General features: G+C 50.8%; 1 protein-coding gene and 1 long non-coding RNA gene across 2 annotated transcripts in view; one reads left to right on the top strand and one right to left on the bottom strand.

Moving 5' to 3' along the window:
• The window catches only part of LOC144735961 (myosin heavy chain, skeletal muscle-like), a 33,306-nt gene extending 14,918 nt beyond the window's left edge, over nt 1–18,388 (top strand). The window contains exons 9-24 of the mRNA XM_078618562.1: nt 213–494; nt 3,517–3,624; nt 4,723–4,849; nt 6,761–6,879; nt 9,808–10,004; nt 11,112–11,295; nt 11,478–11,643; nt 11,745–11,869; nt 12,038–12,346; nt 12,546–12,749; nt 12,957–13,082; nt 13,575–13,745; nt 14,303–14,407; nt 15,001–15,096; nt 15,883–16,020; nt 18,037–18,388. Coding sequence (XP_078474688.1) covers nt 213–494; nt 3,517–3,624; nt 4,723–4,849; nt 6,761–6,879; nt 9,808–10,004; nt 11,112–11,295; nt 11,478–11,643; nt 11,745–11,869; nt 12,038–12,346; nt 12,546–12,749; nt 12,957–13,082; nt 13,575–13,745; nt 14,303–14,407; nt 15,001–15,096; nt 15,883–16,020; nt 18,037–18,051 — 2,472 coding nt within the window. The 3' untranslated portion in view covers nt 18,052–18,388. The remainder of the gene's footprint in view (nt 1–212; nt 495–3,516; nt 3,625–4,722; nt 4,850–6,760; nt 6,880–9,807; nt 10,005–11,111; nt 11,296–11,477; nt 11,644–11,744; nt 11,870–12,037; nt 12,347–12,545; nt 12,750–12,956; nt 13,083–13,574; nt 13,746–14,302; nt 14,408–15,000; nt 15,097–15,882; nt 16,021–18,036) is intronic.
• A 3,909-nt stretch (nt 18,389–22,297) lies between these two features.
• On the bottom strand, nt 22,298–26,844 carry LOC144736003 (uncharacterized). The gene is made up of 2 exons (XR_013588712.1): nt 26,602–26,844; nt 22,298–22,979 (listed from the first exon to the last, which is right to left on the bottom strand). It is a non-coding gene; the product is annotated as an uncharacterized LOC144736003 (long non-coding RNA).
• Nucleotides 26,845–27,280: the final 436 nt, after the last annotated feature.

Here is a 27,280-nt window from a genome sequence, read left to right as displayed (position 1 = left end):
TTATATTCACGCGCTCTAACCCAATAAAACATATCGTATTGGGAGCAACACTGGCACGTGTCGTGGTGCGCAGCGCCCACCATTCGTTCAAACAACTTTATCCGAGGTACATGGGCAAGTTCATCATCAGCCACGGTCAAATCCGCTGCTCGAATGAAGGTCTCCCCCACGCCCGTCCCTCTGCGACCGGTGCCGCGTGCGCGCACGAGCAGACGCGCAACTCGGAGCTGGAGGAGCGGAGCGGGAGGCTGCAGTCGGAGCTGAGCGCGGCGGAGCGGCGCGGTGCGTGCGCGGCGGCGGCGCTGGACAAGCTGGCGCACCGCCTGGAGGAGGCCGAGGGCGAGGCGGTGGCGCGGGCCGACTCGGCGCGCAAGCGCGAGCTCGAGCTGCAGAGGCTCCGGCGGGGCCTCGAGGAGGCCACGGTGCAGCAGGAGGAGGCGGTGACGGCTATGAGGGCGAAGCACGGCGACGCCCTGGTGCACGCCAACGAGCAGGTGCCGGCCGGTTTCCGCAACCGTGATTTGGCGGTTTGGATTACTTTAAAAAAAGGATACAAATAAAACGACAACAATAGTAATCGAGTATGTTGGGTACTCGCGATGTTACTTTGCCGGATCTAGCGACGCGGAGGAAGGCGCTGCTTGCGTTTCACAGACACAGTCCGCAGCAGTTTCGCAGTAGTGGGAGGAGGGGGGCGATGTTGCTGCTGTGTGTAATTCCATTTGAGTAATTTGCGGAGTACATTTTCTAATTTGGCCATTTTGGACCGTGGCACCGGCACCCAATGATGGCCTGCTCCTCTTTTCGAACAATGTCCCAGGATATCGTTGGCGTCCACCGTGAAGCCGATGGCGCGTAGTAGTAGTAGTACTTTGTGGTTAATACACACCGCAATAATAACCGGGGTGGCCCGCCGGGTTAGATCCGCAATACCTCCGCAACAAGTGGCGAACGCACTACTCCTGTACCATGCCTCATTTTGGAACAGATTTTGCTCACTCACTCGCTCGCCCGTTCAAAACAATTCCTGTTGAAGCTCCCAGCACGTAGTGCAAAAGGTCGGACATGGTGGAGGTTTGCGGTCCGTGCCCCTGGGCTGCCCTGGTTAATACTGTGAGCGTAGCAACCATGAAACATCTACACGTCGTCTGCTTCACAGTGAGTGATATATATCCCGCGACATTGTAGGCCATGTGTGCCCTTGTCGCGGTCCACGTTTGATAACACCGAGAGCGACATCGTCCCCCTACCGGCAGGCTAATGCCCACTTGCAGGCCAGTGATGCATTCACCTTGCGTCTCCACAGGGACAGCTGCCATCAGGGCGTCCCCTGGGGTTCAAAGACGAGAGAAAGACTACAGCTTGACGTTGCACAAATGGCATACAACTCAACACGTTAATCGAGAACGCTGTGGCCTTAAAAGGAAAACAATATATAATAGGCGACGTTTCGGAGCAATGGCCCTTCTACGCAGCACGAGGAGAAGCCAGAGAGATAGAGAGCGAGTGACGTAGAGACCCACAGACTCACGCAAAGATACATAGGCTCACACAGAGACCCACATATTCACACAAAAACCCACAGACTCACACAGAGACCCGCAGACTCACGCAGAGATCCGCAGACTCACACAGATACACACAGACTCACACAGAGACCCACAGACTCACACAGAGGCCCGCAGACTCACACAGAGACCCACATACTCACACAGAGACGCACAGACTCACACAGAGACCCGCAGACTCACACAGAGACCCACAGACTCACACAGAGACCCACAGATTCACACAGACAAAGTACACTTGTTTACACCATTTGGCCTGATGATAATTAAATTGTCTAAAATGTTTTCTGATGACCAATTTTGTAAATAGACACATGAATAGTTACACCAACAGTAGCGATTACGTAAGAGCATCTCCTTCAAACGTATGACTATTGAAACTGATTTACATCAAAAGTAACATAAATAAATTGCATTGTGGGAAGAATAATATTAACCCACTTGCTGTACTGCCATACCCTAAAGGATGCTGGACAGAAGTAGCGTTACTAACACCATTGCTGACACCAGTGGTTGTGACTAACACCATTGTTACTAACACCTTTGTTACCAACACCATTGTGACTATCACTATTGTTACCAACACCATTGTTACTGACACCATTGTTACTGACACCATTGTTACTGACATCATTGTGACTGACACCATTGTTACTGGCACCATTGTTACTAACACCATTGTTAATGACACCATTGTTAATGACACCATTGTTACTGACACCATTGTGACTGACACCATTGTTACTAACACCATTGCTGGGCATTGTGATGGCTGGGATGCAACGTGATGTCAGGCGCTTTGAAATTCTGGGGCATTCAGGCAGGTGGCCAGTAAATCCAAGCGGTTTCTACGCCGAGCGTAGCTAACACGCGGCACAACCCGAGGGCACATCGGAGATCTTAAAACCCGAGTTCACGTGCAGGTTTTTGGCCACCCGTCTTTGAAAGCGGCATCGTCCCGCGTAGCTCATCAAAGCCACTCGCAAATAACCGCGCGCATAACTCACCACCACCACCACCCCCACCGTTCCAGAGACAAAGATCCGCCCGTACATCGTGAACAGACGTGGCAGGCACGCGCCGCTCGTAAAAAAAAAACCTCATTAAATTTACGCGAGTCGGCACGGTGGTGAGTGTGTTGAGTGCGAAGTTAAATTTAGTCTGACCCCCTGGGACTCCCTTGTCGTTACGAGTTTAATGTTTTTAGGGCTGCTGCGCGCGTGTGTGCGAGAGGGGTTTGTTTCATTGTTTATCCAACCACGTGCTGGCCATTGCACAAGAATCTTGGGGGGGGGGGGATTTCTTTTTTATTTTTGTAAAAAAAAATTGTTATTGATACAACCACGGGGGGGGGGGGGGGGGCACAGATTCCGCGACAGGTGAGTGGTGCATAGCGAGATAGGTGGCTCGGACAGACAACCAACGTGGAAGTGTAGGACCGTAGCGGCGTTACGTGGTACGTGGTGGTATGTGGTGCTACTTGGTAGTGCTACTACGTGGTGCTACGTGGTACGTGGTGGTACACTACACTATACACTACACTATACACTACACTATAATAGTGAGTGGATGAATGAGTGAATGAGTGAGTGGGTGAATGAGTGGGTAGGTGAATGAGTGGGTAGGTGAATGAGCGGGTGAATGAGTGAATGAGTGAGTGGGTAGGGGAATGAGTGAGTCGGTGAATAAGCGAGTGGGTAGGTGAATGAGTGGGTGAATGAGTGAATGAGTGGGTAGTTAATGAGTGGGTGAGTGAATGAGTGAGCGAGTGAGTGACATCGCCGAGTGGCATTGCTGACAATGTCGAGTGAGAAATGACACCCGAACGGTAACCTTATGATATTTTATTTATATATATATAAAGTCTAGGAACCCCCTAAGGAAATGGAAGGCTCTGTTAATGGACTTGTGAAAAAATGTATTCATCCCGCACCCCCCCACATTACAGATTGAGGATCTGCATACGTTGAAGCAGAACCTAGAGAAGGAGAAATGTGAGCTGGGCATGCAAGTGGAGGATCTTGGAAACAGCCTTGAGCAGCTGAACAAGACTAAGGTATTTAACATCCTCCTTCTCTGGCATCTTGAGACTCGGCTCCAGGAGACCGGGTCTCAGGGCCTTGAGACTCGGCTCCAAGAGACCGGGTCTCAGTGTCTTGAGACTCGGGGACAGGAGACCGGGTCTCAGGGGTCTTGAGACTCGGCTCCAGGAGACCGGGTCTCAGTGTCTTGAGACTCGGCTCCAGGAGTCCGGGTCTCAGGGTCTTGAAACTGAGCTTCAGGAGACCGGATCTCAGCGTCTTGAGACTCGGGCTCCAGGAGACCGGGTCTCAGTGTCTTTAGACTCGGCTCCAGGAGACCGGGTCTCAGCGTCTTGAGACTCGGGCTCCAGGAGACCGGGTCTCAGTGTCTTTAGACTCGGCTCCAGGAGACTGGGTCTCAGGGCTTTGAGACTCGGCTCCAGGAGACCGGGTCTCAGCGTCTTGAGACTCGGGCTCCAGGAGACAGGGTCTCAGTGTCTTGAGACTCGGGCTCCAGGAGACCGGGTCTCAGTGTCTTGAGACTCGGCTCCAGGAGTCCGGGTCTCAGGGTCTTGAAACTGAGCTTCAGGAGACCGGATCTCAGCGTCTTGAGACTCGGGCTCCAGGAGACCGGGTCTCAGTGTCTTTAGACTCGGCTCCAGGAGACCGGGTCTCAGCGTCTTGAGACTCGGGCTCCAGGAGACCGGGTCTCAGTGTCTTTAGACTCGGCTCCAGGAGACTGGGTCTCAGGGCTTTGAGACTCGGCTCCAGGAGACCGGGTCTCAGCGTCTTGAGACTCAGGCTCCAGGAGACAGGGTCTCAGTGTCTTGAGACTCGGGCTCCAGGAGACAGGGTCTCGTGCCTGCTGGAACAACGTCATAAATCTTTCCCCAGCCTCAATCCACCCCTGTGGCCTCATCCACGATTCACGGCGCGGTTCAGTCACTCGACAGGCCACGTGCGTGCGGCGGTGACGGCGAAGTTGTGGCTGGACCCCCCTCCCCTCTCTTGCCAACGCGGACGAGCACAGAGCCCAGGGTCCACCGCCCGCGGCCGGCCTCACCCCCACAGCAGTGGCGCGAGCGAGCTTGTTGCAGGGCTGCCCCTTTACCTCCCCCTCTGTGCTGCTGCAGGTGAGCCTGCAGAAGGCCAACAGGCTGCTGGACGAGCAGCTGTGCGAGCTCAGGAAGAAGGACGAGGCGGGCGCGAAGGCCGCTGGCGACCTCGCGGCGCAGAGGGCCCTCGCCCTGGCCGAGAGGGGTAAGAGGGGGGGCCCCCCCATCTTCGCCGGCCACGCTTTGGCTTCGGTCGTTAGTACAACGATAGTGACGACAACAACAACAATAACAACAACAGCAGCGGCGTAGCGCCCGCGGACACGTGCGTTTGAACTTCTTTCGCACCGTACGTCGCCAACGGCGATAATTATCGGAGGTGCCCGGTGGGGTGAGGCCACCAAGATAAACACAACAACAACAAGTAGTTTTAAAGAAATTAGTTTTTCAATGTAGTCTAATAGTGTTGTGTGTAGTGGTGTATAGTAGTTGTGTATAGTAGTGTAGTGTATAGTAGCGTAGTAGTGTAATCTTTAGTAGTGTAGTCCTTAGTAGTGTAGTGTATAGTAGTGTAGTGTATAGTAGTGTAGTGTATAGTAGTGTAGTGTATAGTAGTGTAGTGTATAGTAGTGTAGTGTATAGTAGTGTAGTGTATATTAGTGTAGTGTATAGTAGTGTATAGTAGTGTAGTGTGTAATAGTGTAGTGTATAGTAGTATAGTAGTGTGTAGTGTATAGTAGTGTAGTGTATAGTAGTGTAGTGTGTAATAGTGTAGTGTATAGTAGTGTAGTGTATAGTAGTGCAGTGTATAGTAGTGTAGTGTATAGTAGTGTAGTGTGTAATAGTGTAGTGTATAGTATAGTAGTGTGTAGTGTATAGTAGTGTATAGTGTATAGTAGTGTAGTGTGTAATAGTGTAATGTATAGTAGTGTAGTGTATAGTAGTGTAGTGTATAGCAGAGGTGTGGACTCGAGTCATGTGACTTGGACTCGAGTCAGACTCGAGTCATGAATTTGATGACTTGCGACTCGACTTGGACTTGCATAACAATGACTTTGTCCCACCTCTGGTGTATAGTAGTGTAGTGTGTAATAGTGTAGTGTATAGTAGTGTAGTAGTATAATCTTTCGTAGTGTAGTCTTTAGTAGTGTAGTGTATAGTAGGTTGTATGTATGTTAAACTTCTTTCGCACCGTACGTAGTCAGCCGTGCTAATCGGAGGTGCGACATTTGGTATATCACGCCATTCTCATAGCGCATGGCTATCGGCGTTGATGGTGGTGGTGGCGATGATGATGGAAGTGGGGATAATGATGGTGGTGATGGAGCTGGAGATGAAGATGTATGTTTAAATAATGATAGAGGTCGTCATGATTGTCACGGTGGGAATAATGATTGTGGTGCTGATGGTAATGATGACAGTAGTGATGAGGATGTTGGCATTGGTTGGTAGTCGCCATAGTTTTCATCACGCTTGATGATTTTCATCCACTCACTTTCATTTTAGACAAAAATAAACACCTCGTTATAGGCATATGTTCATCACGAATGTAATCACTGCTGCTACCACGACTACTACTCCTGTTGCTGCTGCTGTTGTACCTACTCCTGCTGCTACTATTGCTGCTACTACTGCTTACTACTGTTGCGACTGCTGCTGCTACTACTTCTGCAACTTCTGCTGCTACTACTACTGTTGCTGCCACTGCTGCTGCTGCTCTTGATGCTACTACTGCTGCTACCACTACTACTGCTGCTACTACTGATGCTACCACTACTACTGATGCTACCACTACTACTGATGCTACCACTTCTACTACTGCTGCTGCCACTGCTGCTGCAATTGCTGCTACTATTGCTGCTACTGCTGCTGCTACTTCTACAACTTCTACTCCTACCACTACTACTGCTGCTACTGCTGCTATTGCTGCTACTGCCGTTGCTACTTCTACAACTTCTGCTGCCACCACTACTACTGCTGCTCTTGCTGCGACTACTGCTGCTACTTCTGCAACTTTTGCTGCTACCACTACTACTATTGCTGCTGCCACTGCTGCTTTGCTGCTTCTACCGCTGCTGCTCCTGCTGCCACTACAACTGCCGCTGTCAACTCCCAGATGCCCTGGGTCGCCAGCTGGAGGAGAAGGAGCTGCAGGTCACTCAGGCGGCGAAGCTGTCGCAGTCTCTGACGCAGATGATCGAGGACCTGAGGCAGCAGCTGCTGGACGAGGGCAAGGTTAATTCTCCGTGCGGCTTGCTGTCTGTATGCCTGTGTGTGTATGCAATGGCTGCTTTGGGTACACGGTCCAGACCTCCTCGGAAACCCTGGCTGACAGAGGAGGTGTTCAGGCTGGCTGAGAAAAAGAGACAGGCCCACTCTCATCGTCTACACTCTACAGCGTCCCACGTCAGAGAATGAGGAGGCTTACTGCAGCCTTCGCTCAGAGGTTCGGAGAGCCGTGAGGCGCTGCAAGGATGGTTGGTGGTCTCGGATTGCTGAGGAGATGGAGTCTGCCTCAATGGCCCGTGATCACAAATCGCTCTTTAATTCCATCAAAAAAGTAACCTGCAGCACCACACCTATTACCATCATTACGGGAAAGAATGGTGATCCAATCTCCGGCCCCAGGAACAGGTTTGCATATTTGCTGAGCATTTCTGAGGTCCTGGGGGAGGGGAAATCCCTCAGCCTGGAAAACATCGTGGGACAAAGTGGGGATGACCCTGCTCAGGCTGCTGTGTCTCATGTATTGGAAGATGAAGTCACCCCCTCTAAGTGGCTGGCTGAGGTGCCATCCATTGAAAAATTACTGAAGGAGATCCAGAGCCTGAGACCAGGAAAGGCACTACTCACGATTATTAAGGACCTTCATGATGGTGAGGGGGCCCGGGTAAAACTACATGGCCGGGAGTCGGAGCCATTCCCTGTTCACTTTGGGGTGCGACAGGGATGTCCTCTGGCTCCCACATTATTTCATATATATTTCGACCACGTAGTTCATGAAGCCTTCAATATCTGTACCGGAGGAATTTCCATCTGGTACAGACACAATGGGAGGCTGATCGATGCCCGGGTGCGGTCCAGAGATGGCTCCCTATTGCTCAACCATGTTATGTATGTCGATGTTCTGGTAATTGCTGCTCACTCAGAGGAGGAGTTGGAGGCGCTGCTGCTGAACCTGGAGCTTGCCACTAAGAGGTGGGGATAAATTTCGATTTAAAGCTTTCGTGACTGCAGGGATTCATCTTCTTGGTTCTTTCGGTAAAGTCACGTAGAATGGAAATAATAAAATAATAAAAATAAAACAATAAAATAATTCTCACGACGTTTCGGCCACAACGCAAGCAGCCGTCATCAGGTGGAGAACAGGTCTGTCGAGGAGACAGAGTCTGAATGACAAGCCCTAGGCTTAGAGCGACTATTTAAGCTGGGATGGAGGGGGCGAAGAGCGCCTTGACAAAATAATTTGCATATCAAGAGGAATTTAGCACTCCTCATCGTGCCGGGAAAGTGTCCTGGCAAGGATTATTCAACATCGCCTTGCTAGACACGCTGAGGAGAGGCTTGCGGAGCCTCAATGTGGTTTCAGGAAAGGGCGATCTTGCACGGATGCCGTATTTTCTGTCCGTCTGCTACAGCAGAGGTGTAAGGAATTCCAACAATACCTACATCTCGGCTCCCTATTGCTCAACCATGTTACATATGCCGATGATCTGGTAATCGCTGCTCACTCAGAAGAGGAGTTGGAGGCGCTGCTGCTAAACCTGGAGCTTTCCACTAAGAGGTGGGGACTTACCATCAGCCTCACCAAAACTAAGCACCTGCCTGGGAATTTTGTACCATCGGACACTCCACCCCCACAACTCCCAATTGGTGATGGACCGAGTGGAGAGTTTCCCATACCTGGGCAGTGTGTTCATGACCGGCTCCGGTTTGACAGCAGAGGTCTCACTGAATAAGTTGAGCGGCATTATCTTTTCATCGGTTGCGTAACGCTGTGTGGAAGCTACTTCGTCTGTCGCTCTGCACGAAGCTTCAGGTCTTCTCGGCCACAATCATTCCCTCCCTTCTCTACGCTTGCGAAATGTGGACCCCCCTAATGGAACATCTTCGCTGGTTATAAACATTTAGGCTGGCCTGCCTACGATCCATCCTGGGTTTAACCAGGCTGGATTGTGGGAGGAGCTCACATATCCTTAAAAGATCTGGACAAAGTCCCATCGGTCAGCTCCTCCGGCAGGCAAGGCTGCTTTGGCTGGGTCATGTAGCCCGCATGCCCAGTCACCGCATGCCGAAACAGCTTTTGTTTGGCCGGACCGAGGAGGCTAAAAGGGCACGGCACGGGCTGGAGAAAAGATGAAGTATGGGAGGATGTGGAGCTGGGTGGACTTGCCAAAGACCGGTACCAGCGGTGTCAAGTCCGGCCTCTGTGGAGGAGGCTTGTGAAGGATGTTACTGGGCAGCTGGAGGCAGTCGACTTCCAACAACAAGGGCAGAGGAGTGACGCTCACAACAACGAGCAGAGTGCCGGGCGGCTAAAACACAGAAAGTTGACAGTAGGAGGCACAGTTGGTGCATCTACCACTCATCTCAGACAGCCAACCCAAGGCACCTGCTGGGTCCGTCCTGGAACCTCCTGTCAGCGAGCCTTTGACACTTCACGTGGCCTCAAAGCACCTGGCCTGGCACAGGCCCCGTGGTGACGTCACCATCACTTAGTGGCGAACGGCGGGTATTGGTATGCAAAGGCGGCCGGGCATGGTGCTTGCCACCCACCCCCTCGTGTGAAGTGCCGGCCTAACAGCGCTTTCCCCAAAAATCCGTTCTGGCTACACAGGGGATCTTTGTATGTCCGTCTGAATGCGCACGTGTTTCTGTGTACCCATCTACACGTTTGTGATGTATGCGTGTGTGCGCATCGGTATGCGTGTATGAACGTGCATTTGCCATTTGGTACATGAACTCTCTCTGCCCGCATCTCCGCGTGCGCGCATGCGGCTCCAGCCACACCACCTCCGCCCCATGCGCCACCGCCATCCTCCTTAAACAGGCGCTCTTCGTACAGCACGTACCACGAGCACGTCGAACCCTTTTGCGCGCCGCACGCGAAGCCGAACTACGCCGAATCGCCCGTTGGCACGCGCGGTGCGTGTCCCCCTGCAGGCCCGCGCGACGCTGAGTGGCATGGTGAAGGCGGCGCGGCACGACCGCGTGCTCCTCGGCGAGCTGGGCGAGGAGGAGGAGGCGGCCCTGCTCGGCACGCAGCGCGCGCTGTCTCAGGCACATGCCGAGGTGGCGCAGTGGCGCGCCAAGTACGAGATGGACGTCATCCAGCGCACGGACGAGCTCGAGGACGCCAAGTGAGAAATGGCGGTGGCGACGGTGGTGGCGGTGGCTCAACATGGCCGGGAGGGGGCGGGGGGGTGTTCATTGATTTAATTTTCGTTGTACGGGCGCGGAGCACTGCCACCGGAGATGAGACTGTTCAAAGTGGTTTGGGTTTGAACGTTTTATTTTAGTCAAAAGCGGAGAAACAGGTGTAGGGTGAAACAAAGCGAGGCAGGCAAACACCGGAGGGGCGGAAAGGGAGAGAAAGAAGGGGCAGACCGGGGGGAGCCGTACACAGCTGCAAAATCGTCCTGTTGTCTGCGCGGGATCATGTACGCGTGTGCGTATGTTGAACTTCTTTCACACCTGTGCGTAGCCAAATCTTGGCTAATCGGAAGGACAACAAACTTAAACACAACAACAAGCATTTTTAAAGAAATCAGTTCTCAATGTTGTATAGTGGTGGAGTGTATAGTAGTGTGGTGTAAAGTAGTTTGTAGTAGTGTAGTGTGTAGTAGTGTAATGTATCATGTATTGTATAGTAGTGTAGTCTATAATAGTGTAGTGTGTAGTGTATATTAGTATTATATTGAATATCTTTCGCACCAGTGCGTAGCCAACCGTGCTAATCCGAGGTGCGACATTTGGTACATCACACGCCATTCTCATAGCGCATGGCTATCAGCATTGATGGTAGTGGTGATAATGATGATGGAAGTGGGGATGATGATGGTGGTGGGGATGATGATGGTGGTGGCAATGATGACGGTTGGTGGTGGTGATTATGATGATGATGGAGTTGGAGATAAAGATGCTTGACCTGTGGATAAGTGAACACAAAAGGCAGTTTCTAAGGAAGCGAGTTTGTTAATCTTGATGATGACGATTTAAAAGTTGCATAGCTCCCAGTGGTTTCCTAACGTTGGAAGGAAGAAGCGTGTCCCGGACGGCCGCGGAAGTGCGCATCTGAAAGCGCCGTGCGATGCGGCGTAACCGTCTTATTGCTGAGCTGGCATTGCCACAGCTGAATATACGAAATCCGGCCTGCCGGGCCTTGACCGTGACAGTTAATTTTTTGGGGGGTTTAACGTTCAACGCGTTTGGCGGTCGTTTGAGGGTCGTGATTGTCTCGTTGGCAGGAAGAAGATCACGGTGCGGCTGCAGGTGGCGGAGGAGGAGAAGGAAGCCGCCAACGCAAAGTGCGCATCACTGGAAAAAACCCGGAAACGACTGCAGATCGACGTGGATGATCTCACGATGGAATCGGAGAGGGTCCAGGCGGCAAACACCAACCTGCAGAAGAAGCAGAAAGCTTTCGAGACGGTGCGAGTCCAACCCTGAACCCCTGCCTCTGTGTGTCCACCACTGCCCAGAGACTCCATCAGAGACTGGTCTGACTGTCGATCATTATCTAGAGACACAGAGTCCCACCTCCCTGTTGTCACTGCCTTGAGGCCCCAGTAAGTGATGCTCTGATGACCTCTGGACGTCCGTGGGGGTTGTAGGTCCTGGCCGAGTGGAAGCAGCGGCAGCAGGAGACGCAAGGCGAACTGCTGGCCGCTCAGAAGGAGAGCTGCGCGCTCGGCACCGAGGTCTTCAAGCTGAAAAATCTTCATGAGGAGATGATAGCGCAAGTGGAAAACCTCAAGAGGGACAAAGAGGCCCTCCAAGGTACTTTTTTATCAAAAAAATATTATCTCGCTCAGTGTCTCTGAGACACCGGTATTGGCCACCTGGGCCACCTCTGCATCTTTGTTGTTGTTGATAACCAGGAGAGGTGCAGGATCTGGTGGAACAGCTGGCCGATCGTGAGAACATCGTGCGAGGTTTGGAGAAGTCCAGGAAGCAACTGGAGACTGAGAAGATGGAGGCCCTGGCTTCGCTGGAGGAGCTTGAGGTCAGTGGTTCAATTTTCATTCATAAGATACTTTACCTCAGCTCCAGGAGACCGGGTCTCAGGGTCTTGAGACTCGGCTCCAGAAGGCCGGCTTTCAGGATCTTGACACTTGGCTTCAGGAGACCGGGTCATAACAATCAAGCACATCTGTGTCTAACCCCTCCCCAGACATCGCTGGAGTATTCGGAGGGCCGGGTGATGCGCACCAAATTGGAGATCACACAGGCCAAGGCGGAGATGGCTCGCAGGCTCTCGGAGAAGGACGAGGAGGTGGTGGTGATGGTGAGGCTCCACCAGCGGAACGTCGAGAGCCTCCAGTTTTCCCTGGAGGCCGAGATGAAGGCCAAGGCAGAGGCTGTGAGGCTCAGCAAGAAGATTGAGACGGAGCTGATTGAGAAACAGACAGCGCTGGCTCAGGCCTTGCGCCAGGCCTCAGAGGCACAAGAGCACCTCAAGGGCCTGCAGGCCCAGATAAAGGTGAGAACTTCGCTCGGACTCCTTCACACCCTGATCTATCATCGTCTCGATGCCCTTCCAGATAGCGGTCTATCCGCCCGCGGTTGAGTTGGCATGGCCACGCCAAGGTGGATGGGACCCGGCTCACCACCATGTGTCACGGCGGTCGAGACTCCCAGGCGACGTCACAGGCTGCTACGCGCGTTGTCGGGGCGAGCAGGCGCTGCAGCTGCAGCTGGACGAGGAGGAGCGCGGGTCGCGCGAGCGTGCCGAGCAGTGCGTGGAGCTGGAGCGCCGCTGCGGGGTGCTCCAGGAGGAGCTCCAGGAGGCGGCGGCAGCACTGGAGCAGGCGGAGCGCTGCCGCCGCGCGAGCGAACAGGAGGCACAAGACGTTGCGCAGAGGGTGCAGCTGCTGCTCACACAGGTCTCTCGCCATCTCTCGTCCCCTTTTTCCACTGCCACACTCGAGGGTCTCAGGGTCAGGATCTTGAGACTCGGCTCCAGGAGACCGGGTCTCGGAATCTTGAGACTCGGCTCTAGGAGACCGGGTCTCAGTGTCTTGAAACTTGGCTCCAGGAGACCGGGGTATCGACTGTCTCTGCTGTGGTGTGTTTGCCTCTGTCGGGAGCAGAACACAAGTCTCATCTCTCAGAAGAAGAAGCTGGAGAGCGATCTGGCCGAAGCGAGCGCCGCGCTGGAGAAATCTGTGCAGCAGAACAGCATTGTGGAGGAGAGGGCCGCCAAGGCGACGTCTGACGTGAGGGCACGACGCATGACTCACATGATGCTCGACACGACACATGCAATGCTTGACATGGCGCACGACATGACACATGCAATGCTCAACACGACACACATGACGCTCGACACGACATACGCAACGCTCGACATGACATACAAGACGCTCGACACGACACACAATGCTCAACACGATACACTTGACGCTAGACACGAAACATGCAATGCTCGATATTACACACATGATGCTCGATATAACACATGCAATGGTCGACACAACACACGCAACGCTCAACACTACACACGACGCTCGACAAGACACAATGCGTGACACGATAGTCGCTACACACCACAATTGATACCCGACATAACCACTCTGAATTGTATTTGGTCTTTGCTTCGATTTCGATTCGTTTAATTGTTTCAAAGTTCTTTTGCTTTTGTCTCCTTGTGTCTCTCCGCGCGTGCGCATCTCTGCATGTCCCCGTGTCTCCGTGCGGTGGTCGCACAGCTGTCCATGGTGTCCGATGAGCTCCAGGCGTCGCGGGACGTGCTTTCCCACATGGAGCGCGTCAAGGCCAACATGGAGGACGCGGCGCATGACCTACAGGCTCGCCTGCAGGAGGCCGAGGAGGAGGCCATGAAGGGCGGCAAGAAGCAGCTGCTCAAGATGGAGGCGCGGGTAGGTGCCCGCGCGCTCCTTTCACAAAGACGCCCCCACACAGGCAGTACGAGGTCGGATACGGCGGCTTGAGGAAGCCTTCCTTCAGCAGTGGATGATCGTGGTGAGCTGGTAGCCCCACCCACTGAGGTAGCCCCTCCCACTGCTCAAGTAACCCCTCCCCCCACTATCAAGTAGCCCCTCCCACTGCTCGGGTAGCCCCTCCCACTGCTCGGGTAGCCCCTCCCACTGCTCGGGTAGCCCCGCAACATGAGGCCAGAAAATGTTGAAATCTGATCCTAAGAAAAAGACACCGGAGACACGGCCATTATGGACCGTCCTGGCCATACCAGAACACTTAATAGCTGCTTGCACTTGGCTGGGCATGCGCGGGCTACATGACCCAGCCTATTGAGCCTCGCCTGTCGAAGGAGCTCACCCATGAAACTGACCAGATCAACTGAGGATCTGTGAACTCCTCACACAATCCGGGTGTCGTTCAACCCAGGATGGATCTTGAGCAGGCTGTTCTCACCGCTCATGCTGCTGCTACCGCTGTTGCTGCTGCTGTGTCTCAGATGCGAGAGCTGCAGTCAGATCTGGACGAGGAGCAGAGGAGGAGCGCGGAGACTGTGAAGACGGCTCGGAAACACGAGCGCAGAGTCAAGGAGCTCACGATACTGGTGACACGTGCCTTGGGACACGCGCGCACTCGCGCACACACGCACAGAGTGGTAGTGTCACGTGTACAAGCGTTGAAAAACGAGCCAAATGTTATTGTTTCAGCTCACCGGTGAGTTGAAGAACAAATTCTCACAAGCAAATTTTGCAAATAGATTTTTGCCGAATTAGTACACAATGTAAATTAATTTAAAATAATAAAACATCGAGAAATTGTCCTTAAATATCATAAAATCTTATACGTTTAAAACCCGCACCTCGCCCGTAATACATATGTACGTACAATCATACAAGCCACCCTGCCTCGATGGCGTAATGGATATCACGTGGTACTTGAAATCCAGGGGTCGCCGGTTCAATTCCATCTCCTGGCTCGGCAGCGAAAACAATGGGGGGTCAGGGTTTGTTACATTCCCCGACACTCCACCGCAGTAGCAGCAGCAGTGGCAGCGCAAATGGGTTCACCGTACTTAGTCCAACATGTGGCACTGGTACGGGGAGGCCTTCATCCGGCAGTGGGTAGGCCACGGTTGGTGATGATGGTGATGATGATGGCGGCGATGGGACTGAGCGTGTGGTGCTGTGCCGGGGCCAGGCGGAGGAGGACAGGAAGACAGCCGTCCGCCAACAGGATCTCGTCGAGAAACTCCAGCTGCAAGTGAAGTCGTACAAGAAGCAGAGCGAAGAGGCCGTGAGTGCGACATGGTTCTGATCGTGGTGTGGACGATTGCCGTCGAGAGCGTTTGGGAATTTCCGCGCGGGGCCGTCGCTCTGCCGCCGCCACCGGGGGGGTGGGGGGGCGCTGCTGTGCGTGGCGCTCGGGAGTGATGTCACCGTGTGCAGTCCCGATCGCGTAGTTGGCAGCTTTCATTTTTGTTCAGCTTGTACGTATGTTGGAACTTCTTTCGCAGTGTACGTAGCCAACCATGTTAAATTTGGACTCTGATGCCCGTACACAACGGCTGACTTTTTTCAAATACCTGTCAACCCCTTATCAGTGCCCTACCTTATTACAGACCAATTCAGACCTTAATGGTCACTCCGTGCCCTTGTAATTCTCAACGTTCATCCTACAAAGTCCCATCACAAGGGAGAAACACAAACAAATAAACAAAAACATATTTTTGCCCGAATTGAAACGGCTGTACATCGTATATGGGTTGACAGTTATGCTTTTCCAATGACGTACGGGGGATGTATTAACATCCGGTGCGAGGAAAATGGCGCGTAGTATTTGACGGTTGATACGCATGGTGTATTAACCATGGGCAGCCTCTCCGAACTGAACGGCGGCGCTTCACGATCAGATCATTGCACGGCTTCACCCACGAATATAATTCCGAGTCGCGTTTAATTTACTTGGCCGTGACGGGGTCGTGGAGGGTGTCGCTACGTTTTGGCCAGACAATCGCTTGGCCTGGTCACCCCCAGTAAATCGCCGACGACCCTGGTCCTGTCCCTTCCTTGTTCCGTGCAGGAAGCGCAAATCAACACGAGTCTCGCCAAGTGCCGCAAGGTGCAGCATCAGCTGGGCTCGGCGGAGGAGCGTGCGGACGCAGCTGAGTCACAGGTTCAGAAGCTGCGCTCGCGATGCCGCAACGGCGTCGGCCTCAAGGTGAGCCCCCCCCACCGCCGTGAACCCCACCGCTGTGAACGCGCGCGGGCTGCGCTCGAAAAAACCGTAATCGGAATCTTTATTCAGGCTGGCGGAATCCGATGGGCTATGAAGCTGCGGCAAAATAAGAAAATAATAAACCAAATGTGTCCGCACATATCTGACAACATATATTTATATAAAAAAATATATTACACAAACCATCACTGGCCCGCACGGCATTCTGGGAGTGCATCATTTCACCAGCTTTGTTTCGAGACGAGCACAACTGCAGAGGAGTTTCGACACTCAGCGTCTCGTGAGCAGAGTCAGGCTTGCTGGTGAACTGCTGATTGTACAGACAAGTACCCCCCTCTCTTCCTGCCATGAGTTTTTAGTTCGACGCTAAATTATATCGCGATACAAAACAAAAGTAATCGTTCCCGTCGTTGTCGAGAATATTTAATGACACAAATAGGCACATGATGCGTCTCCTTCACACGTCCGTCTCTCCTCATGAAAAATAAAACTATTGATTTCACAATCAATCAGCCACGCGGCCTTCTGGGAGTGCATCATTTCATTAGCATTGTTTGAAGACAAGGAAACTCTGGACCGGCTTCGACACAGTGTCTCGTTAGCGGCTGGATAACAGAAAAATAGGTAAACCATTCATATTCCCTTTTGAAAACTGGTCATCAGAAAACATTAATAAAATTGCAATTTTTTTATATCTTGCCCCATGGTGAAGGGCAGTCTCCAACCCTTTATTATCCACTTGACCTCTCTGTTCATGTGGTCTGAAGAAAGGCTCATTGCCGGAACACATTGGCTGTTAAATATTCTTCCTTTTAAGGCCATGGAGTTATTGACAAATGTGGCAAAAATAGTGCAGGTCGGGAAAACTCAGAAGCTTCTAACAGAGGACCAGAATGCAGTTCTTCAGGAACTGACGATGGTTTTTTTTGCGCAAAAGCTTAAAGGCCGAGTGCAAATGTACAGGCCTCGCAGAGTGTTAATGTCGCCATCTACTGGCCTGCTAGGCTATGACAGGACAGCCGAGTGTGATATAATTATATAATTACGCTTGTTTACCCACAGAGAGCCTCACCGAGTCTCAAGACTCTCGTACAGGGAGGGCCCTGCCAAGTTGTTGCAGTAGGGGGCGATGTTGCTGCTGCACTGTGTGTACTCCTAATTGAGTAATTTGTAGGTACTTTTTTTGGTGTTGCCACCATTGACTTGGTTTGGCCAATACCAAGTTACGTTGTGCGTATATGTTTTAGCGAACAGAGAAAAAAAAACAGAGAACCCGGAGCACATGCAGCAGAACAAAGGGGAGTACTCCACACAGAAAGTCGCCCGAGTCAGGAATCAAACCCAGGTCCTTTTTGCTGTGAGGCACGAGTGTTACCGCTGTGTTGCCACCCGGCACGTAGCCGATGACGTGGGCACTGTAGAGGCAGTGAGGGTCGATAGATCACTAGGCACTCGCGAAACTCCCTACCACGCTGGCACTGAAGTCGCCATCTCTCAGTTTGCCATTGGGATGGGAGTGCAGCAAGTGGGTTCATCCCCATCTCTCTACTGATGATGAGTGTTAACTCCCCGCCCTCCCCCGCCGCCCCTGGTGTGCGTGAGTTTTCTCTTGAAGCCCAGTTTCCTCCCACGCGTAAAACCAGCGAAAAATTATTTGTGGATGTTGGCCAACCGTTCCGATGTAGGACCGCTGAGCTTGTGCAATAGTTTGCGCCGGTCCCGTCTGCCATCACTTGGCTGTGGTTTCCCGTGCCTCTGAATCACTCGCTGAGAGTGAACGTAATCTGTGCACGTTACAAACCCTGAATTATAATTGTAATTATTTAAAGTCGATGGCCCTTCGGAGCTCAAAGAGTGCCCAGTCATGGGCGGGTGAATCCTGGATCCGAATCCGGGAATCTTTAGGCAGTGCTGGCTCAAAGGTATAGACACGGACATCATGAACCCCGTTTAGTTTGTCCTGTGTGTGTGAAATAAATTATTTGCTTTTTCTTTCAGACCGATGCAAAGTAACTGCAGCACAATTTTACGACGAGAAGCTAACTCAGAAGCACAGATTCCACCACAAGTTCTTCCATCCGAAGCTTCAAGAGCATGGAGTCTTGAGACTCGGCTCCAGGAGACCGGGTCTCAGTGTCTTGAGACTCGGCTCCAGGAGACCGGGTCTCAGGGTCTTGAGACTCAGCTCCAGGAGACTGGGTCTCAGGGTCTTGAGACTCGGCTCCAGGAGACCGGGTCTCAGGGTCTTGAGACTTCACCAGGAGAGCAGTTTTCCTTGTGGTTAATAAAATAAGTCGGTATTTGTGACATAAAACACATGAATGCACAATAAAGGTGATTTCAAAGAGAAGAGCGGCGTTTTTTCTATGTCATCCTCACGTAGTGCCCTCCCCAAGCGAGTTCTGTGTGGAACTCTTTTCCCAGCGTAGCTCCAACCCCAAATCGTAAATGCACTTCCTATTGGCGCTGTGACTCGTAAAAATCACGGGTGTGTCGAGGAGAGCCACAAGCACTCTTTGTCAGGAGTTTCCCCGCTGCATTGTAAGATGTTTTTAGTCAATCATTGTGTTATGCTTTTTGCATTTCGGTGTGCTTCCCCCGCTCCTCCAATAAGCACGATTGGCTACGTGCAGTGCGAAAGAATTTCAACATTCATGTGGGAGGGAACCGAGACTACCCTGAGACAACTCACGCGTGTGAGAATGGGGAGGCAATGTTTTAATCCCCATACAGATGGAAGCAGATGGAGATTATTCCACACTTGCTGTGGCGCCTTTTGGTAAGCCAGGGTATACGGCACCTCGACACCGACGGGAAGGGAGTTTCACAGCCCATGTGCGCGGTGATCCACCAACCCTCGCTGCTGCCTCCAGGGCGCTGCATTACAGGAAGCCATGTGGCATAGCTACCACAGTCAGCTGTCGCTTAGTGGGGTGCGATGTTCCTGCTGTCCCTGTAATCCCCCAGTGGGTACGTTCGCGGAGTCATTCTCCAAGTTTGGGCCGTGACACCGGCCGGCGCGCAATGGAGGACTCATTCTGAACGACGTTGCGGGGATCTTTTGACCTCCAGTGCCAGTGAAGCAGATGGCATGAAGTGTTTACCGGGGCAGCCTGCCGGATCCGAACCGCTAAACCTCTGCAAGGAGCTCTCCTGGGCACTCGCAAAACGAACCGATAACCAATCTTCAAAACAAATTTTAGGCGTTTCCAAAAATACCGGCGTGTTGACACCAAGCCGGCAAATTATTTATTAATGGCCAAATAATTGAAATGTATGTGTGTGTATTCTGCAGAGATCAATATTCTTGATTATTACATTGCCAACCCCTTCACACATCAATACAGCAAACATAACTTCAATCAGTCGTTTAATAATTTGGGGAGCTGCCACTGTTGTGGGTGTGAAGCCCGCGCCAGTTCGACTCCATCTCCCGGAGCGGCAGTTGAAACAATGGAGGGAGTTTCTTGAATCCCTCCCCTCCACCACCTCTGCCACCGCCGCCTCTGCCCACCCCAGCGGTACAAATGGGTTCCACCACACCGAGTCTTATGATTGGGAGGTTCCTGCGTGCTGTGGGGTAAAGTGTGGGAACTCCCACCTCTTCTTCAAACACGTCTCGTCAGGACGCGAGAGTAAGATTACAATCCACAGCGGTGTTTCTTCACCTTTAATGAAGCCGTGCACCCCTTTGGTTCTCAATCGTTAAAAAAAGTTACAATATTAATCAATACATACGTTTTTATAGAACTAAGTTGTTTAATACGTGGGTTAGATTGCGTAAATATATAAATGTCGTTAAATTGCCATGTTGTTTACGTAACAAACCCTTACTAATTAGCTGTGTCAGGTCGTGGCGGGTTTAATGACACATTTATATATTTACGCGATCTAACCAAAAAAAAACCTGCATTATGAAAGTAAGTTGTACTTACGTGCCCGTGCTTAATTTGTGTTTCGATGAAATACCTTCTAAAACAAATCTGGCCATGTCTCGCGACCCCCCAGTAAGAACATCACACACCCCCAGATTAAGAAGAAGAACCGCCGATCTCGAGCTGACTTGTAGCGGCTGCCTTCATGCCAGCAGTGGCAGGGCAAGCAATTAGAGAGGACTGAGTTTTGGAGCCATATCAGAGGTCGCAATCGGGTACCCGATACCCGTACCCTACCCGATACCCGGCTACCCGTACCCATCCGGGTACGGGTACCTGTTTGCGACCCTGGCGCGGCCGGGTACGGGTAGGCCGTGAGTCACTGGTGAGTAGCCGTTTGTCACTCATTTCGGGTAGGGTACAGGTAGGGAACGGGTACCCGTACCCGGCCGGGTATGGGTCGCCGTTGGCGACCCTGGTGCGGCCGGGTACGGGTACGGGTAAGGAATCAAAACCCGTTTGCGACCTCTGAGCCATATACAGGAGTGTCATCGCCCCCAAATGACCTTCTTGTATTCATACCGAGTGGATAATGTATGGCACTTCGTGGATCCACTGCTGGATGAAAACTTCCACCAAAATGGGGGTTGTTTTGGCCATACTTCACCGTGCCAATGGGCGTGGTTCAGATATCACTCGCCACGAACGTTGGCCGGGTCGCCGCCGCTCCCGCAAACACGGCACGGCATTGTTACGTTATCATCAGCAATGGTCAATCTGCTGTTGGATGAAGGCCTCCCTATGCTTCTGATGCTGCAACACATAATTATTTGGAGAGACTGCATTGGTAACGATGAAAAAGCGCAATGAACAATACACTGAACACATTCGTCAATAACAATGTGGCCATATATATAACAGGTGACGTTTCGGAAAATGATTGTGCATTTTTGTTTTAAACGTCTTATATAATACATCTAGAATAGCCACAATTACATAACCTAATATCGGTTTGACTGTCATGCACCTCCAATTAGCACGGTAGGCTACGTATGGCGCGAAAGAAGTTCAACATACGTACATAGCCCGAACAGACTGTTGGGGCAAGTGCTTTTAGCGAGCACCTACGAAGGTCGGCACGGCACCAGTGCACGCGCAAACATGATACCATTTTGAACAGAATGAGCAGGTCCCGTCTCAGAGCTGTCGAGATTTGGATTAACTTTGTTTTAATGTGGGTCAGAGCCTGCTAGGAGAGAGCGAGAGAGAGGCACGCGGGAGAGATGAAAGCTGCCTCAGCCCAGGATGGCTGGGCGGTGGAGCAGCCTCTGTGATGATGCATCGCGGCGGCATAATGAGCTCCCCTGGGAGATGTAGTCGGAGGGATTCATTACGTATTCCGGGACGCGGAGTCTCTATCTCTGTGCAACGCCTCGCTCCGCGCGGTCACAGCGAGGCAGGATACAAGGGGCGCAAGCTGGGGATCTGTCGGGAGGCTTGTGCCAATTAAAAAGGTGTGTGCACCTAGCATGGCACAAGCGCCGTGGTGACGTCACCTCCACTTAGTGGTGAACGGCGGTTGTTGTAGCAGTGTGTGCACGATGCTGGCCACCAACCCCACCCGCCACCCACCATGTGCCATGCCGGCCTTCATATAGGTGCTGCTCGCTAACAGCACTTGTCCCAACAGTCTGTTAGGGTTAGATGGGGGATCTTTGTATGTGTGCATCAATATCCCCCAATCTCATCCCGATAGTTCCATCGGCCTCACGGAAGCAGACGGGAGCCTCAATTTGGAATGCGTTATGATTCCGCTGGGTTACCCAGGAATGCTGACTTAAAACTTCATGACTGCAGGAATTCATATTCTTGGTTCTTTCGGGAAAGTCACGTAGATAGAAAATAAAAACATAATAATATTTAATAAAATAAAAAATATAAAATAATAAAAGCAAAAAACCCACGGCTGAAGATCGCAACACAAGCGGTCTTCATCAGGCGGATGAAGACCACTTGTGTTGCGATCGAAACGTCGCAGGCTTTTTGCTTTTATTATTTTGAATTTATTCATTATATTTTTCATTTTTATCTTATTTAATTTTATTGTATGTTATTTTATTTTCTATCTACGTGACTTTACCGAAAGAACCAATAATACCCAGGAATGCCTCACGGAGCTGAGACTCCGGACTCTTTCTGTGCCCTTAAGCTTTTATTCCCAATGCTTCATCAGTGTCCACATTTCTGATTTGATTCACGTAATGCAGATCTCATGATCTAAAAAATAATATAATTTTTTAATCTTGTAGGAATCAATTCGTTTCCCAGACGATGGGAAGGCAGCACTAGGGTTTATGAATATATCAAAAATGATCCGTCACACCTTTGGCAATGAAAATCTTTATTACACAGCTGCATAAAGCTTTAAATATGTAATTGAATTTTCAATCATGATTTTGTAATACAAAGACAAATATTCCTCGTATAGCCTTATTAGACTTGGGGAAGGTGCTGTTAGCAAGCACCTATGATGGCCCGGACGGCACATGAGGAGATGGGTGGCCAGCACCACGCAGGACCGCTTTTGTCTCCCCAGTGGCGAAGTTTACACACTGCACTAGGAACTCATTTGAGGCAACCACTCCTCCATACCTTGTAATAACGCACATGCTAACACACCTCAACTGGATTATAAGACGCATCCAATGCAAGTTAAATAAATATTCTTACACAACTACAGCCACCATTCTCCACTATGTGGCAGTGACATCACCACAGTGCTCGTGTCAGGCGAGGTGCACTTTGTAGCCACGTGAAGTGCCGAAGGCCCACTGACAGGTCAGGAAACAGACCAAGGTGTTGTGGGTTAACTGAATGAGATGCCAAGTAGATGCACCACCTTTGTTCCCCACTGTGCCAACTCGCTCAGTTTTAGCCACCTGGACAGCATCTCGTTGTTGTGAGCGTCACTCCTGCGCCCTCCACTATCCTTGGACGCTGCATCCAACTGCCCAGTCACGTCCTTCACGAGCCTCCTCCACGAGAGCCTGGTCACACACACACTCGCTTACCGGAGCACAATAAACACCCATTAATGGAGTTGGCCAAACATCCTACTGTAGGACCGCAGAGCTTGGAAAATTGCTGGTAGTGGTTCTGCCTGCCCTTCCAGCATGTCTGTGGTTTCCATCACTTCTGAATCATTCTCTCTACTCTCTGTGAGATGAAAACAAAACGCATTACATGCAATTAACTATTCAATTACATGATGCACCCCAAACTTCCGTTTTAAAGCACTGGGGAAGAAACGTGAGTCGTATAATTCGGGTGATACGGTGGGCACTTTGGCAGATTGCAACTGCTGTTTTCGAATACTTGAAATTCAGCCCAAATGAAGATTATATTCATTTGGCAAATAAATAAAATGATACGATAAGGTAAAGAGCCCTGGTGCATCTGGCGAAATCTTCAAAGCCAGTTCCATTACGTCTATGGGTCTCTATGCGAGTGACAACTAGAGCCCGACATATACATTGGTCGAAATTTGGCTTTTTTTTTAAACACTGTTATCGGCATTTTACGGCACCGATTTGCCCCGATGTTGGTTCGTTTCTCAGTCCACTTGTCCCGGTAATGGTTGCGGCGGCAGCATGTTGAGTAGTAGCTGTCCACACCTCCCTTTTCCTGGCGAAGACTCCAGCACTACATTACCATACACTATGCACAACACTACTATAAACTACACTATTTTACACTACTACACTGCACTACTATATACTACTACACTATACACTACTATACACTACTACACTATACACTACTATACACAATATTACTATACACAGACTCCAGCTCTTCCTGGGGAGTTCCCAGGCGTTCCCAAGTCAACCGAGCGACATCGTTCTGACAGCGTGTCCTGGGTCGGCCCCGGCGTCTTCGCCCAGTGGGACGAGTTCCATGTGGAGTCGACCGGGACCCAGATGTTTGATACATCATACATAATGAACAAATAAAAACATCGATTCTTGTTCCCATAAATGTATGTTTGACAGTACATGATGATCATTTTCTTACGGAATTTTTTTCTCTCATTTATCTATTTATATTTAAGTCTTATGATTTGCTAAGTAAGTGGTGGTTTGGGTTTTGTATCGTCTGCGTAAGAAACCTGCTAATTTTATGTTGCACCGTTGTGGGATGGCAATTGCATGAATGGCGCTCTGTAAAATTAAATTATTATTTACTAAAGGATTCGGTAGAGGGAGCTCTAATACAAGCGTGAGGTGGAGCAGTTGACGCGTGCCACATACGTTGTAGCACGTTGGGGTGCTAACAACGCTGCAGGAGTGCGTGACCCCATCATGACCTCACCAACTCTTCCCCACGACATAAGTCTCTGCACGTAGCCTATTTCATTTCGCTACAGGACTCGGGAACTGAACCCTGATGTCTGAGCACTGCCAGACTCTCCCGAGATAGCTTAAGTTCAATTTGCAAGTATTGTTTTACGATATATTTATGTTAAATCCGTGAAAAAAAAGTTCCTGATGTGTGTATTCTTATTTGTTGGTGTGCTCGTTCATATGATAATTTAAGTGAAATGTTCTCAAGTTTTGAAAGTTTAATATAAAAGGTTTTTCAAACTGATTATAAAATGTAAACAAACTGTTTTTCTTATATATCAAATATCGGTCGATATATTGCCAATTTATCGGTATCGGCATCGAACCCAAAACATCTGCCATCGCTCGGGTTCTTGTGATAGTTGTTTTTGCATGAACTACGTGAACATTTTTATCTGGGAAAAATAATATCGTTTAATCCTGAATGAGAGATTAACATTCCATTCACTTCATTAATGCTACTCCTACCCCCTCCCTTTGATTCTGCTAATCCTGCATAATGCACGGGCATAATGACTTTAAACCCCCTTCCCACCTCCTACGCCCTTCACAAGTAGTACTAATCCCATATCTGCATTTCCCATAAATATGCTAAATTCCTATTGATATGCAAATTATTTTGTTAAGGCGCACCTTCCCGCTCCAACCTAGCTTAAATAGACGCTCTAACCCTGGGGCGTGTCATTCAGACGCTGTCTTCACGACAGACCTGTTTCTTCACCTAAGGACGGCTGCTTGCATTGTGGCCGAAACGTCGTGAGAATTATTTTATTGTTTTATTTTTATTATTTTATTACTTCCCTTCTACGTGACTTTACCGAAAGAACCAAGAAGATGAATCCCTGCAGTCACGAAAGCTTTAAATCGAAAAATTCCACGAAGGTTGAGATGATTAGTTGCAGCCATGAGGCTGAGGGTTCGTAATGGCCAGGTTAATGATACTGAGCCTGCAGCGCTGAGACCCTGGCTTCAAACCCTGGGTCTGGGTGTCTCTCTTAGGTCCATAATGGCTGGGTCACAGACACTGAACCAACACTGCTGACATCCCGGGTTCAAGCCCTGGGTGTCTCTCAAGTTCATAATGGCTGGGTTAGAGAGACTGAGCCTACAAAGGTGAGTCATGGGTTCAAGCCCTGGGTCAGCGTGTCTCTCTCAGGTTCATCATGGCCAGATTAGAGGCCATAATGGTCCTTGAGAGATATGTCTGAGAACAGAGCTGTAGAGGTCAATGGGCTTTACTCGGGATGTAAACCTCTGGCTAGCATAACAATAGGGACACCGCAGTACGTCGGCCATCACAACGTGGGGAACGGTCACGATCTCAGCTGATGACCTTCAGAAAAATAAAACCTACCACTGGTGCTAAATGCTGAGAACAACTGTTTTTTTCAACTGCCCAAAACGAATTGAGAAAGGAGTGAGCGATACTACGGCAGAGGGGAACAACGCGGCCTCCGAGAATAAACACCTCGATTGAGACTCCTGGCTCACACATTCCTCCTCGCAGACACTGGCGGTGCGATCATCAGCCGCGTCAGAACATCACCAGGAGGCCGTTGCGTCCATCTCCCTCGCCAATGTAAAGTTAAAGACGCGAGCCACAGCAGCGCCACCGTGGCCACTGCAACCCAGACTAGGTACAGTGGGTACAGTGCACTCACTGTAGTCTGCGCTCCGTCAACGGAGGAACAGCAAAACGACACGAACTCTGTCTGCTGAAGGTTTCCCGTCGTGAGGAGCAGGCGTTGACATCGGCAGTTAGTTCCTGAATATATTCCCTTACACAAGAATGGAACGGACTGCGTGAGGCTATTGGTCTAAATGAGACTGCGTGCAAGTGTAGGGCTGTCTACGCAAGTCGATTGGTCTCTAAGCGAGTCTGGGGATATCTCTGTGAGTCTGAGCATTTAGGCAATTATCTGGGTCAGCATGTGGGTCTCTGAGTCTATGGGTTTCTAAATAGGTACAGTAATTGATATCAGCGCAGAGACAAATTGCCACACTTGAGAACCCAGATCAATCACGGTTGCGCAGTTCGAATCTCGCATTGGAACCTGGGATCTAAGCTAAGTTAAACACAGCACAGGCCTGCAAAGTGAGGGACATTGAGTCGACCAGTTGGGGACTGCAGGTCTCTATGCGAGCCGAGGAGTCTCTGCATAGGTCAAAGAACTTGTGGCTGGGTGAATGAAAGACGCAATTGAAGCGGCCGACTCATGCACTGCATTGCAAGTCCACTCTGCCAACACGCGTTGTGCGGTGGGGTAAAGTGTGGGGACTCTCACCTTCATCCAAGGATGTACTTGCCGACGTGGAAGAGTAGGCCAAAAACAATAAATACACCTCCAAAAGCGGTTCTCCAGAGCTTGCTCTCGTCGTACGCGTTCTCCAGCAGCGGCGAGAGCGAGCACTGGCAGGGCTGCACCTTCATCCCTCTAGTGACGAAGTATTTGGACACATCCCGTCAGCCACGCGGCCTGAGCCGACCCAGAGCGAGGCCCAGGACCGTCACCAATGGCGGCCACGACACCCGGAAGAGGAACTTTGGCCGCCATGACGTCACTCACCCACGTGGCCGCGCGGCACCGGAAGTAGTAAAAGGGGGCGGGGATCTCCTGGATCTCGGTCTTTGACGTCACTGTGATGTAACAACCACGACATTCGGTCTCGGGCCACGTGCCCTCAATGTTCGAGAGACACGTGGAGGAGACGGACGCAAAAGAAAGCAGCTGAAGCGACTCCGAGCGAATACTCGAACAGGTGAGAGTGGAAGAGGTGTGGGGAAAGAGCAGAAGAGTGGGAACGAATCAGAGTTAGACTTGGTTACACTCGGTAGCTTCATGTGTTAACGATGTGATTTTGTGTTCATGATGCAAGTCCGTGTTGATGATGTGAGTCCGTTTTGTTGATATGAGTTTGTGTTGATGATGTGGGTCGGATGATTTGGGTCCATGTTAATGTGTG

The sequence above is a fragment of the Lampetra planeri genome, chromosome 58, assembly GCF_965212315.1.
Source record: "Lampetra planeri chromosome 58, kcLamPlan1.2.h2, whole genome shotgun sequence".
Classification (NCBI taxonomy): Eukaryota; Metazoa; Chordata; class Hyperoartia; order Petromyzontiformes; family Petromyzontidae; genus Lampetra; species Lampetra planeri.
The sequence above is the reverse complement of the archived record's forward strand: the minus strand, read 5'-3'. Positions and strand labels throughout refer to the sequence as shown.